Source organism: Sorghum bicolor, chromosome 3 (assembly GCF_000003195.3).
Source record: "Sorghum bicolor cultivar BTx623 chromosome 3, Sorghum_bicolor_NCBIv3, whole genome shotgun sequence".
In the NCBI taxonomy this organism is placed as follows: Eukaryota; Viridiplantae; Streptophyta; class Magnoliopsida; order Poales; family Poaceae; genus Sorghum; species Sorghum bicolor.
In genome coordinates, this window is record NC_012872.2 from 57,124,702 (window position 1) to 57,145,648 (window position 20,947).

At 44.2% G+C, this 20,947-nt stretch overlaps 3 protein-coding genes across 3 annotated transcripts; 1 reads left to right on the forward strand and 2 right to left on the reverse strand.

The window, feature by feature from the left end:
* LOC8058208 (protein RAE1) lies at positions 1,059-12,158 on the forward strand. The gene is made up of 11 exons (XM_002455976.2): positions 1,059-1,272; positions 1,376-1,462; positions 1,566-1,634; positions 1,773-1,966; positions 2,339-2,480; positions 8,927-9,007; positions 9,777-9,905; positions 10,125-10,202; positions 11,130-11,201; positions 11,446-11,526; positions 11,794-12,158. Exons 1-11 carry the CDS (start codon positions 1,210-1,212, stop codon positions 11,830-11,832), a joined length of 1,035 nt encoding a protein of 344 aa, XP_002456021.1. The 5' UTR covers positions 1,059-1,209; the 3' UTR covers positions 11,833-12,158.
* LOC110433841 lies at positions 5,883-6,891 on the reverse strand. Its single transcript, XM_021456632.1, has 2 exons — positions 6,309-6,891; positions 5,883-6,057 (listed from the first exon to the last, which is right to left on the reverse strand). Exons 1-2 carry the CDS (start codon positions 6,880-6,882, stop codon positions 6,014-6,016), a joined length of 618 nt encoding a protein of 205 aa, XP_021312307.1. The 5' UTR covers positions 6,883-6,891; the 3' UTR covers positions 5,883-6,013.
* Positions 17,766-20,699, reverse strand: LOC110433840 (loricrin-like). The gene is made up of 3 exons (XM_021456631.1): positions 20,494-20,699; positions 19,873-20,363; positions 17,766-19,508 (listed from the first exon to the last, which is right to left on the reverse strand). The coding sequence occupies exons 1-3, from the start codon at positions 20,634-20,636 to the stop codon at positions 18,037-18,039; spliced, it is 2,106 nt and encodes a 701-aa protein (XP_021312306.1). The 5' UTR covers positions 20,637-20,699; the 3' UTR covers positions 17,766-18,036.

The following is a 20,947-nucleotide window of genomic DNA, read 5'->3' on the forward strand; positions in this document are numbered from 1 at the left end:
CTCTCGCTCACCCCACCCAATTAGCCAACACCCACCCCATTCACTACACAACTCCGTGTCTGCCTGTCAGCCGCCAGCAGCAACAGAGCGTATGGGCTCGTGCCACCCACTAGACCCGCTCTCTCATTGGCGCACTCAACAAAGTTCGACATAGCTTACCAAATTTGCACTATAGTTCTACCAAAGAGGAGCAACTGAGCAAGGGGTTGAGACCAGTGCACTTAGTAGAGTCATGTGCCAGGGTTGTGGCTTCGTGCGTGCCCAGCAACAATAGGCGCCAGTTGCCAAGGGCTAAGCCAGGCTGGTGGCATGTCGCCTCGAGGCCTGAGCCGCAACACAGTTCGGCAAGACCAAGACCAAATGAAACGAGCAGGGTTGGGTGGTTGGCCGCCGACGCCACCCCACCGAGCGGGCAAGAGCTTCCTACCTACTCTCTCTGTCCCTAAATGTATTTTACATTTTTTGAATAACTTTGACTGAATATATTTAAAAATATTAATATATATGATATATAATTAGTATTATTGGAAAGATTTTAACTTTAATATTTTGATAAATTTATTATTTAGAAATATAAATATTGTATATATTTTTATATAAATCGAGTTAAATTTATAACATGTACATCGACGATGATTATTTAGGCCTTGTTTAGTTTGAGAAAAATTTTGGATTTATCTACTGTAGCACTTTCGTTTGTTTGTGGTAAATATTATCCAATCATAGACTAACTAGGATCAAAAGATTCGTCTCGCGATTTACAGGTAAACTACGTAATTAGTTTTTGTTTTCGTCTATATTTAATGCTTAATGCATGTGCCGCAAAATTCGATGTGACGGGAAATCTTGAAAAATTTTGGGAACTAAACAAGGCCTTAGTGACACAGGGAGTACGGATGAATCACACGCCATAGGCCTTAGCATAGTCCTACGTTCCCACCAGGCCCGCGACGTCCACTGCCAACCAGAGGCCCAACCGCTCTTCACACACACACAGCGTCCATCCCACGCGACCTGCTTTTGGCCCGCGGGCTGGCGCAGCCGCGCGGGGCGTCGATCTCACGCGACTCCGCCCCAAAACCCTCTCCCAAAACCTCCCAAATCCCCGCCTCCCCTCTCCACTCCCTCCCTCGCTCCCTCCTCCCGCCTCTCCGCTCCCAAATTCGTCGAACGCCACCCCACCCTACCCCACCCCACCTGCCGACCGCAATGGCGACCTTCGGTACCGCCGGCGCCAGCGCCGCCAACCAGAACCCCAACAAATCCGTCGAGGTGCGTGCGCGCGCTCCTGCGGCCGCCTTGCCGGGTTAAAAAAAAAAACAAAATACCCAGGGGTTCGATTTGACCGGGTGGTGGCTTCCGTTGTCTGTTACAGGTGACTCCGGCGCCCGGGGACTCGGTGTCCAGCCTCAGCTTCAGCCCCAAGGCGAACCACCTCGTTTCAACCTCATGGGACAACCAGGTGAGGTCGCCGCTGCTGTCAGAAGCCTGTATATGCGGAAATATACTTATTTTTAGTTATTATAAATGCGGTTGGCCTCTTTGGTGTTGGGACTTGGGCGCAGGTTCTGTGCTGGGAGGTCATGGCTGGTGGGGCATGCCAAGCGAAGGCCTCCATTTCGCACGATCAACCGGTATTGTGATTGTCCTGGCACCTTTTTCCCCAGAAGTGATTCGTCTTAGCATTTGCTTATATTAGCTGATTATGAATCTAGAGGTCTTAGTTCTGGGCCCTCTGTATGTGACCTACAGGCTGGTTTTGTTTCGTGCAGGTGCTGTGCTCGGCTTGGAAGGATGATGGGATGACTGTTTTCTCAGGAGGCTGTGATAAGCAGGTTAAAATGTGGCCTCTGCTCTCAGGTGGCCAGCCCACGGTTTTCTCAGGGCATGAGGCACCTATTAAAGAGCTCGCTTGGGTGCCACAGATGAATCTTCTTGTCAGTGGGAGCTGGGACAAGACTTTGAGGTGTGGGATTTTGACAAAAAAAAAAAACACTAGATTCATCCACATTTTCTTTCTTGAAATTTGGTATTCCTCTAGCTTGTGCATTAACATCTAGTCCTGTCCAATGTTTTATTGCTGGTGAATGGTGATATATTGCATAATAATAGAGGAGTGGTAATGCAATTTCTTCATAGATAATTTGCAGAGAACCTTAGCATTCGGCTTATCACCAAGAGCCACATAGTGTCGTAGGACTTGTAGTTGTAGGTCGGTAGTTTGTTTTTCCTAATTGCTTACATAATTACAAATGCAAAGAACCTTCTTGTCAGTCTGTCATTATCATAATGTTGGTCCTCATTTTTTGTCAACCATTTTTTTTTTTCATTTGCTAAGGTACTGGGACATTAGGCAACCCCAACCAGTGCATGTTCAGCAACTTCCTGACCGCTGCTATGCTCTATCGCTTTCTTATCCTCTCATGGTGGTTGGCACTGCTGATCGCAACGTAGTAGTCTTCAATCTGCAGAATCCACAGGTAATATTGCTCTCTTCTCCTGTGTGTCCCTTTAGATGTTTTGCCTTTATAAACTAGTCAAATATGTGACCAGGCCTTCTTTCATGAATACTGATTTATTATCTGTTAGGGTTACTGATGTATGAGAGCATAATTATAACTCAGGATTCGTTCTTGAGAATTTTGACTTTAAACTATCTGAAATTCTGAATATATCACGTTACAGTGAGACCAATTCATTAGTATAGTTTTACCTTGGTCAGAAGATAACAATTATAACCAAAGTTTTAAATAGCGGGTTAAGCCTTTTAGTGGCTGGCTTTCTCAAAAGCTAAGAAAGCGGGCTAAGCCATTTAGCGGCTGAGCAAAGCAATATAGAGCATTAAGTAATTTTACACGTTTCTAAAAAAAAGGTAATTTTACACATAATAAACATAGAAGACAAATACATTACAAATACCAATTACCATCTAACTAGTGATAGATAGTAATGTTACTAACCTTGGGATATGAGAGCATAACTATTCCAGAGGTAGAGCTCTAATTATATAGAGGCTAGAGAGCCTATATTTAGAATACTGGAGTTCCAGGAGACTAGCTCCAGGAGACTGGGCCATAAAGGCCTAATATAGAAGTCTTCATATCTTTAACACCCCCCTTCAAACTCAAGGTGGAAGCGGAGGATTGGAAGCATTGAGTTTGAGTAAGTGAAGCCGATGCTGCTCTCGAGTTTGTGGTTTAGTGAAGAAGTCAGCCAATTGCAACTCTGATGGCACATACTTGAGAGCTATAGTTTTCTGATTACAGTGAGACCGAGTAAAGAAAGCATCTACACCGATATGCTTTGTAAGTTCATGCTTCACATGATCATGAGCAATCTGTATGGCTCCAGTGCTATCACACAGAAGGGGTGTGGCGACATCACAAGAAATCCCAAAATCAGCCAACAACCATCGAAGCCATATAATTTCTGCAGTAGTAGTGGCAAGAGCTCGAAGCTCGGCTTCTGCACTAGAACGAGACACAGCAGCCTGTTTCTTGGACTTCCAAGCAATAGGGGAAGAACCCAGAAGAATACAATACCCTGTTATGGACTGACGATCTGTCGGGTCACTCGCCCAGGTGGAGTCTGAGTAAGCATGAAGCTGAAGCGGACTATTATGCGCATAGAATAAACTTTGAGATGATGTCCCCCGTAAGTAGCGTAGAACACGAAGTAAATGTCCAAAATGAACAGAAGTTGGGGCACAAACAAACTGGCTCAAAACATGAACTGCATGTGCAATATCGGGCCTGGTGACAGTGAGGTAAACAAGGCTGCCAACAATATGTCGATATCGAGAGGGATCCTTAAGAGGTACTCCATTAGTGGGACGAAGCTGCAAGTGAAGATCCATGGGTGTGGCAGCAGTTCGATTATCAGTGATGCCTGAACGAGCGATGAGGCTGTGTATGTACTTAGACTGAGAAATATAGTATCCCTCACTAGATTGCTTGACCTCAATGCCTAAGAAATAACTGAGAGGACCCAAATCAGACATCTGAAATTCAGCACTGAGTTGTTGCTTCACATGAGAAATGTGATCCTTATCATCACCCGTAATCAGCATATCATCAACATATAGGAGAAGCAAGGTACGACCACGCGGTGACAAATGTACAAATAAGGCCGGATCATGATCACTAGGTGAAAAGCCAGCAGCCCGTATCATAGACACAAAACGCTCATGCCAAGCACGAGGAGCCTGTTTAAGGCCGTATAGAGCACGACGAAGACGACAGACATATCCGGGAGGAGCAACAACACCGGAGGGTGGTTGCATATATACTTCTTCAGTCAAATCACCATTAAGAAAAGCATTCTTAACATCCAGTTGAGAGATGGACCAAGAGGAAGAAGCAGCCACTGCAAGTAAAGTGCGAACCGTTGTCATATGAGCAACAGGTGCAAATGTCTCATCATAATCTATACCTTGGGTCTGCTGAAAACCTCTAGCAACAAGACGAGCTTTATATCTCTCTATAGAGCCATCTGACTTGGTCTTAACCTTGTATACCCATTTAGATGTGATAGGCACAGCATGAGACGGTAATGGAACAAGATCCCATGTTCCTTGACGATCAAGGGCAGCAAGCTCCTCAGACATAGCCAACTGCCATTCTGGAATACCACATGCTTCTTGATAAGTGGATGGCTCAACAACAGTAGCATTCACCTGAGGAAAACCATACTTTTCTTCAGGATGGATAGTGCTGCGATCACGAAGATTATATCGCGGACCAACCTGTAACTCATTAGAAATAATAGGTGACTCATCATTAGTATTATTCGAATCATCAACAGGGAGGTCATCAGGACCGGCCAAAGTGGGAGAAGTAGGTGGAAGAGTATTTGGGTCTTTTGGACGACGGCAGAAGACTTGTGTGATAGGTGGTTTGGAAAAAGAATGAGATGGTGGAGGCGGCGGAGTAGGAATGGGTGTAACAGTAGGAGAAGGCGTGGGGATGTTATCATCTATAGAAATAGGAGGAAGACCCAAAAAGGATGTGGACTCTGTAGGTGAATATGATGGTTGAGTAGAGGGGTTGTAAAAGAAAGGACGATCCTCAACAAAGGTCACATCACGAGATATACGTATGCGACGAGAAGATGGATCATAACACCGATAACCTTTATGCTCAAGACTATACCCCAAAAAAACACACTCAACAGACTGTGCAGTCAACTTAGTACGCTCACGAGGTGCAAGTAAAACATAGCATGTGCACCCAAAAACTCGAAGATGATCATAGCAGGGAGGTGTACCAAAAAGTACCTCACCAGGACATTTGCCACACAGTTTGGAAGATGGTTGTCTATTGATGAGATAGACTGCAGTAGAAACAGCTTCACCCCAAAAATGAGAAGGAACAAAGGATGAAATCAATAGTGTGCGAGCTGTCTCTAGAAGATGACGGTGTTTACGTTCAGCAACACCGTTCTGAGCATGAGCGCCAGGACAAGAAAGCTGAGGAAGAGTACCTTCAAAAGACAAAAACTGGCGAAAAGCATCAGATAAATACTCACCACCAGAGTCTGAACGAAAAACTTTTATAGGAGTAGAAAATTGCGTGTGAACCATGCGAACAAAAGATTGGTAAATGGAACACAACTGGGAACGATGTTTCATAAAGTAGACCCACGTATAACGAGAATGATCATCAATAAAAATAACATAATATTTATGACCACCTTTTGAAGTGCAGGACCCCATACATCAGAATGAATAAGATCAAAAGGTCTAGCAGAAGAAGAAGCACTAGATAAATATGGAAGTTGTATTTGTTTTCCAAGTTTACATCCCTTACAGTGAAAGCTAGACTCAATAGATGTAGGACCTAAACACCCTTGATTTATTAATGAAGACAAATGTGATCCACAGAGATGACCAAGACGATGATGCCATTTAGCGAAGGAAGATGCAGATGACAATGTAGCAGATGACACAGAAGCTGGAGACCCAACAGAGGAAGGAAGGCACAAGGTGTCCAAAACGTAGAGGCTAGAAGCACCTTTACGGCGATGGCCAGTCCCAATCACTTGTCCGCTGCGACGGTCCTGAATAAAACAAGATGAGTCATCAAAACCAACAAAACAATTTTGGTCGGTAACCTGACCAACCGAAAGGAGATTCATAGACAACTGTGGCACATAAGAAACATTGGGTACAGCAAAATGAGTATTGCAAAGTGACCCTTTGTGAGTGATAGGACAAGATGTACCATCAGCTGTCTGAACACAAGCACCATCTGTGACAGGTTTGCAAGAAACCAAGCTAGAAGAATCAGATGTCACATGAAAAGATGCACCTGAATCAAGCACCCAAGACGACGAAGGAGCTGTAGTAGATGATGTAGCAGCAACAGAAACTGATCCAACAGATCCTGAACCTCCTGAACCTCGAGGAGTGGAAGAGGTACCACGACCACGAGCAGCACGGCGGGCACGAAATTCAGCCAATTTCTCTGGATACTTAGCAAAACAAGCATCTGAACTATGAGTGTTCTTGCCACAATGCTGACAGGGTTCTCTGGTGGTACTGGTCTTCCTACGAGAAGTGACCAAGACACTGTGAGGCTGAGACACAGAAGAGGACAGGGACTGTAGACGTGTCTCTTCAGCAAGTAATTCTGACAATGCTTGTGCCATAGTCAGAGTAGAAGAAGTATGAAGCAGCCTTGTACGGATAGAATCGAACTCTGCCCTAAGTCCCATGACAAATCTGTAAGTGAGAAACTGCTCAATAAAAGAAAGTGTTGTACAAGTCTGACCAGCTGTACATTGAGGTACCATGGAGATCAAAGAACCCATCAACCGATCAAAGGCAGAATAATAGTCATCAATAGACATGTCCCTCTGTTCAATGACATGAAGTTGCTGCATAAGAGTGTGCTGAAGAGCACCACTGTCCTGAACATAGCGTCCCTTCAAATAAGACTACATGGGTTTAGCCTGTCTAAACTTACGCAGACTCATGATCATGGTGGGTTTAACGCTGTTAACCATAGCAGCCATGACTTTACCATCACTGATTTCCCAGCTTTTGACTGCAGCAGCATTACTACCATCAGACTTGAGAGTTGGTGGATCATCAGTTAAGTGAGAATAAAGACCAACACCTCTCAATGCAGTTTCAACACAAAAGGACCATTCCAAATAATTCGGACCATCAAGAGTAATATTGATGACAATTGCATTAATCTTCTCAGACTGAGACATTGTTGATGTTAAAAAGAAGAGTTACCACCAGCACAGAGGATTGATGAAGATTTGCAGTCCCGGAGCACCACAAGTATCCTCTGTTTCCTGACAGAGGAGAATGACCAGCAGCAGAAGCAGGCAGACCCGAGCAGGAGCAGGAACAGAGGACCGGCGGCTGGGAGTTGTCGATCCGCTGGACTCCCGCGGAGGAAGAAGTGGCGCGTGATGTTCCGCGCGTGAAGACCCGTAGGCGCGCGTGTAGACCGATCGACGCGTGACGAACCGCCCGCGGGTGAAGTAGCGGACGGGAACGGCGCGGCGCGCGGTCGGTCGACAGGCCACCCGCGGATGCGGAACGAGGACGATCCACTGGAATCCCGACGCGCGGATCACAGGCGGACGGCGGACGGAGAAGGGCGCGGTGATGGGCCGCACGGAGGGACGGCGCGGCGACGGGCCACGCGAAGATGAAGTGGCGACGGGCCACGGGATGAATGGGCGGCAACGGCCGCAACGAAGAACAGCGGACGAATCCCAAGTAAAAAAAAAATGGATCGTGGGTGATTTAGAGGAGGCTAAACCTAACCCTAATCCATGGCTCTGGTACCATGTTACTAACCTTGGGATATGAGAGCATAACTATTCCAGAGGTAGAGCTCTAATTATATAGAGGCTAGAGAGCCTATATTTAGAATACTGGAGTTCCAGGAGACTAGCTCCAGGAGACTGGGCCATAAAGGCCTAATATAGAAGTCTTCATATCTTTAACAAGTAAGTCTTACTAACACATCAGAGCTTCATAGTTCGTACATGTCCAGACATTACACTTTACAAGTATTAAAAAAAGTAAAGAATAGAGAATGAACGGAACTTGGAAGCCACGCATGCAGCTGGAAAAGAAAGAAGCTAGCAACCAGCCAACCACCGTCGTTCATGGTCATCTGCCCGCTAGCACCTTTCTTCGCGACATTTGGAGAGGAATGGATAGGGTTACCCGCCACTGGCTCTATACAGCGTTGTGATGGACTGAATCCTTGCGATTTTGGGCCATGGGAGTTCGCACGAGCTGATTTGACCCAATAGCGGTGCTAAATAGAGGTCAGTTTAGTGGATTTAACGCACTATTAGCGGCTGAAAGATTCTAGCGCTAGAAACGTGAAAGCCTAGCGCCAGCCCTGCTCAGACGCTAAATCCTGCTAAAGCGTACGCTAAATCCCGCTATTTTGAACATAGATTATAACTCTTGGCCTTGCATTCAGTGCTTCAATCCATTTTATTTTTCAGTCAATTCAATTGTACTCCCTCCATTCCAAGTTATAAGTCATTTTGTATTTTTAGGTATAAGCTTTTGCTGTGCAACTAGATATATATTATGTCCAGATACATAGCAAAAACTATGTACCTAGAAAAGCCAAAACGAATTATAATTTGGAACAGAGGGAGTATATGAAACTGTCGAAGAAATTAGTCTGCCACTTGTTTGCTGAAAATTTTGTTAGTGCAAAACAGGAAAGTAATATATTCAATCTTAGTTAGTTTTTTTAATCACTAATGTGTTATGTTTTTTTTTAAAGCATGAGGATACATTTTCTGTTGGCAAAGATAAGCAAGTAATAAACTGATGTTGCCTTGTTTCATGTGACTGAAGTATGCAGGTTTATCCAATAAAATATTTTACTTATGTACATCTCGATCGTATTTGCACTTTTGACATTCTCTAACCTAGGCTGAATTCAAGAGGATTACATCACCTTTGAAGCTCCAGACAAGGTGTCTTGCTGCATTTCCTGATCAACAAGGTTTTTTGGTAATTCCCTACATTTGCATTTCTGCGTACATCTCTGCAATATGGTTTGACAAAATGAGAGCACAAAAATTACTATAATCTTAAGGAGGTAAATATTGAACGGTGTATTGTGGTTGTTCCGTAAAACAAGATACAAGTTACCATTGTAGGCATCACAACTAGTTTTTAATGGTGACTCCTGTGTTGATTTTTCATCATGCAATCCCAGAGTGCAAGGTCACTATTGCCATGCCATTGTTTTCTTTTAAAAAGTGTTGCAAAGAGATATTTATGTCCATCCTTTAGAATTGTTTAACACAAGGGCCATTAGAGCTTCTGTTGGTCGCCTCTTGAAACATATTCTCGGGCGCGCTTATATCCTAAGGATCAGAGTTAGGGGGGGGGGGGGGGGGTGAGTGTGTGTTTGTGCTGGGGGTGTGTTGTTTGGGTACTTCCCTATTTTTTCACTTAATAGAATTATGCACAGCTCTCCTGCGTTTTTCGAGAAAAAAAGGACCATTAGAAATTCATTTATTTTCTCATCAGTATGGTCTTTCAAATCCTTGTTGAAACAGTTTCTCCCAATGTGTCCGCCATGAATATAGCTTATTAACTCTGTGATCTATACATTATCCTTGTTCTTGTTTGTCTGTGCCTGTTGACTGTTATCGTCCTTTCTTTACTGTTTTAGTCTGGTATTGGAGTGATTGGATCCGTGATTTGTGGCAGAAGGAAAATGGTCAAATATTTTGCACATCTGATTGACCCTTAAACTTGTTTTGATTTGAAGATTGGGTCGATAGAAGGACGAGTTGGTGTTCATCACGTGGATGACTCTCAGCAAGGAAAAAACTTCACATTCAAGTGTCACCGTGATGGCAATGATATATACTCTGTTAACTCATTGAACTTCCATCCTGTAAGACCTCTTCCTTCTACAATATGTTATTCAAATGTCTTGTTTTAATCTGTTTATCATATTGAATAAAGTTTTGTGGGTAGAAACTTCACAATTCCTTGGATGTTCATGTAAACTATAACTACTGAATACTTGCTAACCAACTGAAGATCAGTTAACAACTACTTCATTGTCCATTCAAAGCAATTCTAATTGTCATGGTATGCATTCTACCCACAGGTGCATGGTACATTCGCTACTACAGGCTCTGATGGAGGTTTCAACTTTTGGGACAAGGACAGTAAGCAAAGGCTGAAGGTCGTGTTTCCCTTAATATTCTTCAAAAATACATTTGACACATTTTATATTGATCTGAGTACTTTTATTGTCATGTTTTTAACATATATATTTTTTAATGTAAACTCATTTTATGAAATTGAATAGGTAAATAATAATATAGGGTGACAATCACACAATGTGGCTGTTGTTCTTTTTGAGTTACTCCATCTAGTCAATTAACTTTTATCTTAGAATGCATGCTGTTAAACATTTTGTCTTTGACTATCTCACCAACATACTTTATGCATTTCTGGGAAGTGTTACATTGGAAACCCAAAATGATGCTCCCTCCATTCCAATTTATAGGTTGTTTTGGCCTTTTCTAGATACACAACTTTTATTATATATCTTGACATAGTATTAGGTGCATAGCAAAAACTATGTACCTAGAAAAGCCAAAATGACCTATGATCTGGGACAGAGGGTGGTGTATATTTGCGAAGTAAAATCAGTTTCCTGAAGCAATATCCATTTTTGGAATGTTGGCATTTGTTGAAAAGTCAGATTTACCTTATCAGAAAACATTTGAAGTTTTCCAGACTGAAGTTCTTTGTTCATGACAGTCAGCTGTAAAACTGCTCATGCCTGTCAAGGGTACTTTATTTTGTAACGAGTAGCAAAAAACCCACTAACACTCCATGAAATTCCTATTCTACTATGCTGTGTCTTCCTTTGTGCTTATTATTATGTTTATATTTCATTGCCTGGTGTTAAATATTACTGGCAAATAATGCACACCATTAAAAGATTGTTTTTAGTACTGTGTATCTGTATCATAGTGATTGGTCATTTAGAGGGAAAACGTGTGCCGATAATTGATATTGCCAAACAATTCAGAACCTTATTAAGGAAATTTCTATGCATTTGTTTAAAGATGTACCTCTGATGTGCCATTTTCTTTTACAGGCTTTTAATAAGTGTCCAGCACCCATCACATGCAGTACATTCAATCATGATGGCTCTATATTTGCTTATGCGGTAGGTCATTTGTTGTTGTCAGCATCTGTATACTGAGTGAAAATAACTTATCAGATACGCCTAGTTGCTTTTGGTGTTTTTGTTGTATAGGTAGAATTATAATCAGGAGTTGTCAACAAAAAAAAATACATGGCTTGAATTTTATTAGTCTGAAAATTTAATGATTTTTCATGCTTTAGTTTATTTCCTCTTGCTGAGACAGGTGGACTAGAAATCCAAATTTGCTGATCTCTCATTTGTTTAGGTATGCTATGATTGGAGCAAGGGTGCTGAGAAGCATAATCCTTCTGCTGCAAAGACAAATATCTTTCTACATAGTGTACAGGTTTGTTTTTTTTTACTAAATGCCTTGTATAATTTTATACGCTTATTTTCATCTGATTTTGTTTAGATAGTGCTATTGGATGATTAGAAGTTTTCGTTGGTTAATCTCTTGTGGATTTAGGTGTTTATAGTTAGATGTAAGAAAGGATATCTGTAGAATGTGTAAATTTAAAATATTACATATCCAGGCAGCCTTTATTCTTGGATGACGTTTGCTATCCTTTTGTCTAACAGTTTCTCCTTATATTGTCATTGTCTTCGTTCATAGGAATCTGATGTGAAAGGAAAGCCTCGTGGAAAGAAGTAGACATAGCAATGATAAGTTGGTGACTGGTGATCGTAGACAGATAGCAAATCAGCTCGCTGCTGCTGGTTACTTGCATGAGTGGTTCTTCTGATAGTTAGGGTATTTCTTGATACACTAGATCAAAAGCATGTCCTTTATCACAACAACTACATTTGCGTCGTTTGGCTGTAAGTAATTTCGGTGGCAGTGCACTAACGGCGGGTTATTTCTAAAATGGTTCTTTTAGTAGGTTTGTGAAAGTTATACGTAACAATGTTGTTCCTGTCTGGTCCAAATCTTTTTGGTCCTTTGGTAAACCACCTGAGCTAAACTGGGCATCTTCTGCACTAGGACCTGTTTGCTTCTAAGTTCTAACCCTCGTGCCTGGGCCAGGCAGCTCTCGGCTGGATCAACCTTCCTGGGTGAGCGCTACCACGCCACGCTGTGAACCATAACCTGGGCTGGGGGCATTGCTGCTCTTTGGAGCCGAGTCGCCTGATTGTTGATCTACCCGTCGCTTTTGAAGCTTTGGTTAGTCAATTTCTCGTCGTGCTCTCTTGTTGCTTGACTATCCGTCGAAACCTCCTTTGATTGTGGTGCAAGGTCATGTCCCTCCATGTATAATGTATTGGTGATTTGGCGTCTCCTTGCGCTTCGAGGCCCTCATCGAGGTTGCGTCGTTGTACTGTTGCTGCTTGCAACAATCATTTGTCTTTCCTCTTAATAAAATATAAAATATATGCTCGGGCATGTTCTCGAAAAATGTTTCTGGGTTATATGAACAAATTCCAGTCGTGCTGAGATGGGTAGTACAGTGAGCTAATGATCTCTATTGTTTTAGACAAGACTCCTTTTATCTGAGACATTTGACTTTTTAACCTCAAGTTTGATCATTTGTCTTATTCAAAAACTTTATGCAAACATACTCAAATTTAAGTTACTCTTGTTGAACTTTTATTAATAAACCAAGTCACGACAAAAAAATATTTTACAGAATTTTTTGAATAAGATGAGTGAGCAAACTTGGTGTTAAAAATATATTATAATTTGGAATGGATTGAGTATTAGCTATTGATCAAAGTAAAATTGGTTTTGCTAGCGTGCGGACGTCCGGACGGACGCACGTGTTCGGACGCTAGGTCTGCACTACATCTTTCCACGTGCGTCTGCATCCCGCACCCGCCCACATGGGCCCGCGCCGCTACATCTTTCCCCGTGCGTTTGCATCCCGCGCCCGCCCACATGGGCTCGCACTGCTTAGACCCAACCTTACTGCCCCGACTGCACCCCGGAGAGTCCTCGCTTCCACCACCTCCGTTGCTCACGCGCATGCACACGACTAGCAGCTACGACGGGTAGCTGCGGCAGGTGGCTAAGCCAGCATCCAGAGGAGGGGGAGAGGTGGCAGATGCCCAGTCAGTGCCAAAAGGATAGAAAGAGACAGAAGGTGAGGAAGGAAAAAAGCGAAGACACAATGCAACACCCGATCTACTTTTGAAACATTCGGATACAACATTTGCAACATACATCTGAACGCAGATAAAACATATGAAACATGCATCAAACACAGTATCTGCAACACTAGATATATTTTTGAAACATCTAGATGAAACATTTGCAATACAGCTAAAACACTCAAAACATACTTATGAAACACTTCAAAAAACACCATGCAGTATACAGCTCAAAACGTTTGCAACATGTTTGGAAAACAAATGAAACAATTTGGACAAATGTTTGCAACATATGACATGTGCAACATCCCACGATCTATTTTTGCAACATCCATATGAAAATTATTACAACATGCCTCTGAAACGTCTGAAACAATTGAAGCGTACGTTTGCAACATAGGGGGGAGACGCCTAGGCTGGTCGATTCCGACCTATGGGGTGGGAGCCAGCAGCGAGCGCACACGCCAGCGCCACCACCACCACCACTAACGGCACTGCCTTGGTTCGGCGACGATGGGGTGAGGGATGGGAGCGGGCAGCACCATGGCCACCGGGGTGGGGGAGCTCGGGCACCTCCATGGATCTCGCTCGTGCTCCATAGATCTCGCCGGGGTGAGGGAGAATGACACCAGATCCGCGGTCCTGGTGGGTGAGGACGTCGGGATCGAGGAAGGGCGTCGCTGGGTAGAGGGGAGAATCAGCCGCGCGGGGTGGGGGAGGAGGCCACTGGGCTCGAGGAGGTGGACACCAGGGTGGAGGAGGGACGCCACCGCTAGCCAGGGAGGCAGCCACGGCCGCATCGGGGTGGGATGAGACGCGAGAGCGGAAGAGATATGAATGGGGAGAAGAAAGGGAGGACGATTAGTGCGTGCGGCAGTGAGCGGTGGGAGGCCATCCGAATACCGATTAAACTATTTTGTTTGGGGCCACTCATGGGGAGTCGCGTCGGGATGTCCTCACACAAGCATTACCCAAGTAAAATAGTGCCACTAAATCCTCGGTGGCAACATTGGACTCTTGATTAATATACTGCTGCAGATAATTTCTTAGTTTGGGTACACAAATAGAAGACCATTCTCCCTTTGTACAGTTGCGCCTTGTCTCAAGTTTATCTTGATGAGCAACTTCAAAAGTAGCTTTCAAAACTAACCTTTTTTTTATTAAGCACTCTCCTTTTTAAGGTTCTATTTTCTGGGCTGCACTCCCGTGGTGAACCTTTTTTTTGAAACATAGTTATAGACGTAGATGCTTACAAACACGAGCACACACTCACCCATATGAACACACATATGCACATCCTATCCCTATGAGCACCTCCGAAGAACTAAGTTGGACCGATAAATCTCGAGATTGACGAAATCACCATAGACGTCTCGCTGTCGACGGGCACGCCACTTACCACTGAAAACATAGTGTCGTTAAATCTAGGAATAAATGTAGAAAAATGTGAGCACCCGTGTCAAGTCGGGGACTTGAACCCGGATGGATAGATTTCACCACTAGGAATCCAACCAGCTCATCTATGTTCAATTTGCCCGTAGTGACCCTTAAAATACAGGTCTCAAATTTATTTAAATGGAGAATGATAACAGGGACTTGCTTATCATTGACTTTCTCGGGGCAAATTGTGCACCTCGTTGGGAGAGGCTAAAACATTGTGAATTAGAGGAGTAAGAGCATCGGCTCATGCGCCTCATCGAGAGAGGGATGAAAATTGTCTCGTCGGGAGAGGGAAGGGGTTGTGCAAGGAAGGAATTCGTGCGTGGGAGATGCGGCGAGATATGGATTGCATGCTAATGATTGGGAAATCTAGGACTGCTTGTGGGGAGGGGAAGAAAGGGCGGGGTGGAATGATGGGGACCAAGCTCAACCATAATGGTGATTTCAGGGCCGACACAAGAGCCCTAGGAATGAGCACTAAAGGGGATATGAGGGACCTCTAGTTTTTATCTCAAGTACTAAATTTGAATTTGAGGGTTTAAGTAAAGATCCTACTAAAGTTGCTCAGGCTATTGTGGACCTTGTCTCCTCCTATTGTTAGTGCTACTACTATGGCGATCCGTTGCCTTCACCTTATTGTGCCTCCGTGAGTCTGTTCCGTGCACTGAGCGTCTAGTGCGTGCAGAACTAGATTGCATGTTCCTTCAAGAAGGCAAGCCGAACTTTCAGGAAACTAAAGACCCACTAAGCAGACGCATGGGCACTCGAGGTAATGCTCTAGTGGGCTTGAGGCCTAATTATGGAGTGAGGAGCCAATGCCTCTGTTGTTGGAATAGCAATGTCGTCCAGACCCCCACGCACTCAATTATGTGTGTGGAATAAGACGACACTGGCATCCCACTATATATATATATATATATATATATATATATATATATATGGTAAATTTTCTCTACTCCCTAGGAGTAGTTACTCTCACCACTAAACCAGATACATAAGGGTGTCGCACTCTCTTAGCGGGTCAGAAGTCGAACCCGCTAAATCACATATACGGTGGACCACATCATGTATTTCACCCACCGAGGAATTCTTTTTTAATCATTATTCATCTACGTGATCTTTATCCCGTGAAATATTCTCCATTCAACAAACCATATACCTCGTGCTCATCTATCCACAATTGCTTGCACAAGTCGACGAGCTGGCCCTTTGCACGGCACAGCGGCAGGGCGGCACGGCTGCTGGACACGCCTTTGTCCTACGGCGTTGGGCTTCATTGTGCAGTAGCTACGGCAGAGGAGAGATGCAGGTTTATTTTGTTGATTGAGAATTTGTATGTGTTAAGTATTGATCTCATTAGGTAGATCATGACTTGTTGCCTGTCTTCTACCCCCCGCCCCCTCAGTCCCCGGTGAGTAGGCCAGCAAGAGTTCTTTCATATGCATGGGCTCCCTCTCCTAGCGGTTTGAGCTCTCCTCCACGCAACAGACATCCTCTGTGCCGCGGTGGTGATGCGCTCTCCATGGCTGGATGACACTGGATCCCTTGGGTGACGGATGGTGGATCTCTTTTTTTTTATTCTTGATCTTTTGGTTCCAATCTACATATGCTAGTTTAATTTTTGAATTGAACTAACATGATTTTTTCCATGCATTTCTCGAGCTTCTTGTCTGGTGCCGGCGGCTCCGATGACGCACAGTGGTGAGTATCCAGTGATGCCTTCGACGGCGGACGTATCTATCCTGGCATGCATTCTCCATGGCATGAGCATCGAGCAGAGGAGAACAAATTGCCACATGCAGTAGAAAGGAATCTATGCGGATAGGGTGCCAGAATTGGCAACGAAGGCTTGTTGTATTATCTTTAGATTTTTATTAGTAATGCTTTGTTTTCTTGGTGTGAGTATTATATTGGTGTAGTTTTGTCAACATAAGTATATACACATACTCCATTCTTATAGAAGTATGCACATATATTTTATTCCCAAACAAAAAATATGAATACATACTCTCGTTCTTATATCTCCGTACGTGTTGTTTAAGTATGTATACATACTAGCTAAATCTGGGTGTATATATGCATACTAGAAAAGCTAGTATGTATACATACTTTTTTAAAAAAAGTATGAATAAATAATCCTCTCAAAAAGTATGTATATGTACTCTTATGCAAAAAGTATATGTGTTCATACTTTATTCATATACAAAAGCATACGTATATATAACAGGCCAAAGACGTACGTCCAAACATGCCTAATATATACACAAGCGATCCATTAAAAACCTTATCCATTTTTCACGGGAGTTATCCGGCCATCATTTTTCTAAAATAAAAATCACTTATATACGTCCAGATGAATACTACTCTATCCACCTCGAACTAAACGGATCGTGTTTGTCAACCCGTTAAACATCACCTAACTAGCTAGACACCAGGCGCTCTTCGTACTCTTGATGGAGTAATTACTCCTGGGAGTATAAAAAACCCATATATATATATATATATATATATATATATATATATATATATATATATATATATATATATATATATATATATATATATATATATATAGCTTGCCAGTTTCATCCTTGTTATGAGATCACATGGGTGGCCTTGATCATATTGCAGCAGTACAACATAGATCATTTTTCTAAAGACACAACCCCTTGTTGATATTCGGTGGTCGATTCTTACGTGCTTACCTATTGCTTCATCTAGAAGGCTGGTTGTATTCTTGCCAAGTTGGTAGTACCGTAGTACCCCCACCCATGTTTTTTTCCTTACGGTACTACATTCTTTTTCTTCTCTTAACTTGGTCCAAGTGAGGAACTCAAATTTTGTAGTATGCTAGGTTCTCTAATACAATACACTTAGTTGCTTTTCACACGATATATATATATATATATATATATATATATATATATATATATATATATAGAGAGAGAGAGAGAGAGAGAGAGAGAGAGAGTCTATCTGACTTTTTCGAGGTGGTGCGTTTGGGGTGATTGAAGAGGGTAGACGTTAGAAAACAATATCAACAAGAAAGCAATACCAAGATGAAGCCATGAAATTAGAAATGTCATATTTCTCATGAGAATCAGCCTCTCAGGCTGTTCTGGTTTACATGACAATGTCAATTAATAAGCAAAGAAAAATATACAAAAGGTTATTGGTATTGTCCAGTCAAGGGGAGTTACCATATTGCCTCCACACTATTGACCGGTGCATGGTAAAACAACACTTGGTTACAAAAATAATAGGAATAAATTCTTTGGGACCGAGCATACTGAATGCATCATTCTTACGGTGGCCAAAATTCCTTGCTCATCTATAATTCCTTGCTCGATGCACCATAGCCAAAATCCGACCCACCCCCAGATGATTTGCTCCCTCCAGCCTTAGCTTCTGCAGAAGTACTTGCAGCGGCATCACCACTTCCTCCTGCATCTCCTTTGACGCCACCACCAATTTTGGCGCCTCCGGAGACACCACCACCCACGGTACCACCAATATCAGCTTTGGCGCCACCAGACCCTCCACCGGAAACACTTGCATCCCCATCAGTTCCAGTATAGGCCTTGTCACTCCCTCCAGCATCTCCTTTGACGCCACCGCTAACTTTGGCACCTCCGGAGACACCACCACTCACGGCAGCATCGGCGCCACCAGATCCTCCACCGGAAACACTTGCATCGCCATCAGTTCCGGTATAGGCCTTGCCACTCCCTCCTGCATCTCCTTTGACGCCACCGCTAACTTTGGCACCTCCGGAGACACCACCACTCACGGCAGCATCGGCGCCACCGGATCCTCCACCGGAAACACTTGCATCGGCATCAGTTCCGGTATAGGCCTCGCCACTCCCTCCTGCATCTCCTTTGACGCCACCGCTAACTTTGGCACCTCCGGCGACACCACCACTCACGGTAGCATCGGCGCCGCCAGATCCTCCACCGGAAACACTTGCATCGGCACTAGTTCCAGCACTGCCTCCTGCATCTCCCTTGACGCCACCACCAATTTTGGCACCTCCAGAGACACCACCACCCACGGTACCACCAATATCAGCTTTGGCACCACCAGATCCTCCACCTGAAACACCTCCACCGGCGTCAGCTCCAGTATATGCCTTTTCTGCAGCGCCACCGCTAACTTTGGCGCCTCCAGAGACACCACCACCGACAGTAGCATCACCACCAGCCTTGGCACCAGCTTCAGCTTTGCCACTCGCATCAACATTTCCTGCAGTTTCTCCACCTACTGCAGCAGCACTCTTTGAGGTACTGCCACCAGCGGTAGCTTTAGCTTTGCCGCTTCCACCAGCTTTTCCTTTAACGCCACCACCAATTCTAGCACCTGCGGAGAAGTGGATGCCACCACTAATTTTAGCACCCCCTGAAGCACTAGCCTTTGCACTTCCAGCTGCTTTACCCTTAGCAACAGTTTTGGCTTTGGCATTGCCACCAGCTCCAGCTCCGGCACTGGCATCAGCTCCAGCACTGGCATCACCGCCGATTTTTGCACCTCCAGAAACACCACCAGAAACGCTCGCATCGCCACCAACTCCAGCATCTACTTTGCCGCTGCCCCCTGCCTTAGCACCACCAGAAGTTTTGCCACCTACATATCCTCCCGCACCGCCTTTAGTTTTTGCTGCAGCCGCAGCAACGACTTCATCTTCAGCTTTGTCCATAGCTTGAGCATCGGCAACGGCTTCAGCTTCTACTTTAGCCAGAGCTTTAGCCTCAACATCAGCACGAACTTTGATGTCGACACCAACTACTACCCGACCAGAAATTCCTACAATGTAAGCAAAAACATTATGTTACACATTTCATCATATGTACTTAAAAATCTGTAAACGTTAGTGGTGGGTGGTGTATTTGTAGCCATGCAAAAATGTGCTCAAGCACGATCGCAAAAAAAATTGTAGCCATGTTGCTCGCTTAATTGTGCCTGTTTGCATCCTCTATTTGTTTTTTTTTTTTGCTGTATAGATATGGTTAGGAGTATGTTATAGCAGTGTAATCAAGGCATGATTTATATTGATATAGTGTACCTTTCTCAGCTGATGTATTTCCATTTACTAGGACGGAGGCTATATCTAAACCTTGAGTTGACTATTGACAAGAGGCTGTATTAATTAAACATTATTATTAGTTACCTGCTGCACCCTCAGCTAGCGATGACATGCTGATGGCTATGTCTCCTGCAACGGCGCAGAGGTCCTTCGCCACGCCGTTGAGCATCTCAATCTTGGCCTTCTGTGCCATTGCAGCATCGGTGGCCGCAGCCTTGCAACGTTCCGTGGTCTTTTTAAGAACGTCCTGCTGAAGCCTGAGCGCTTTAATGGTGTCTTCGGCGGCAACAGTAGGGTGATGCTTGCAAACTAGTGTCATCTGCTCCGCGACCTGCCCGGCCATGGTCATCATGAACTCCGCCGACTTGATCAGCAGCATCACTTTCAGATGGAACGCGAATTTCACGTTTGCGACGATGCCCTCGATGTGCTTCACCATGCGCTTCGACATTTCTTGCTTGGCCTTGAGCAAAAGTGTAGCCTCACCTGCCGCCTTGACAAATTCCGGATCTGGCTTTGTTGGCGCGCTTGGCTTGTTCTCAGGCGTCGTGCTTGCCTTGTTCTCAGGCTTCACCCTGATCAATTCAACCCCGACAAAGAAAAAATGACAAGATTAGTTACTGCATATCTGAAGCAGAGACCAATGCCAGAGCAAAATCTACATGCATGGCAATGGCAATGGGGGGATTGATGGAGAATACGTACCGGCGTCCGGTGCTGGGTCCGTAGTCTAGCCCCGGCTCATCGGCTGGCTTGGTCGGCTTGGCATGGGACATCACCGGCGTCGTCCTCCATGCTGCGATGAGCAGCATTAGGAGAACCACGGCACTATTAGAAACCTTCGCCATTGCTGATCGATCTTTCGAGCTCCCCTCGGCGCTCTCCTGACTTATTGAGGATGTGATTGCTGTTGAATGAATATGATCGATGGAGCGGTTTCATTTATATAGGACGGACTTGCCTCCTATTTTGAGTTCTCTTTGACAAATATGAACGGATGGAATGGTTGTGGACGAGAACATTGGTCGGAGCAAGCGGGGAGTTGTCTTGCGCATCATGTGGACAAGCCATGCCATGCATCCATTCATCTGCCTGCCTTTCTTTATGAATGGACAGTAAAAATCGAAGCTGTAGCACAATTACTTTATTAACATACTTA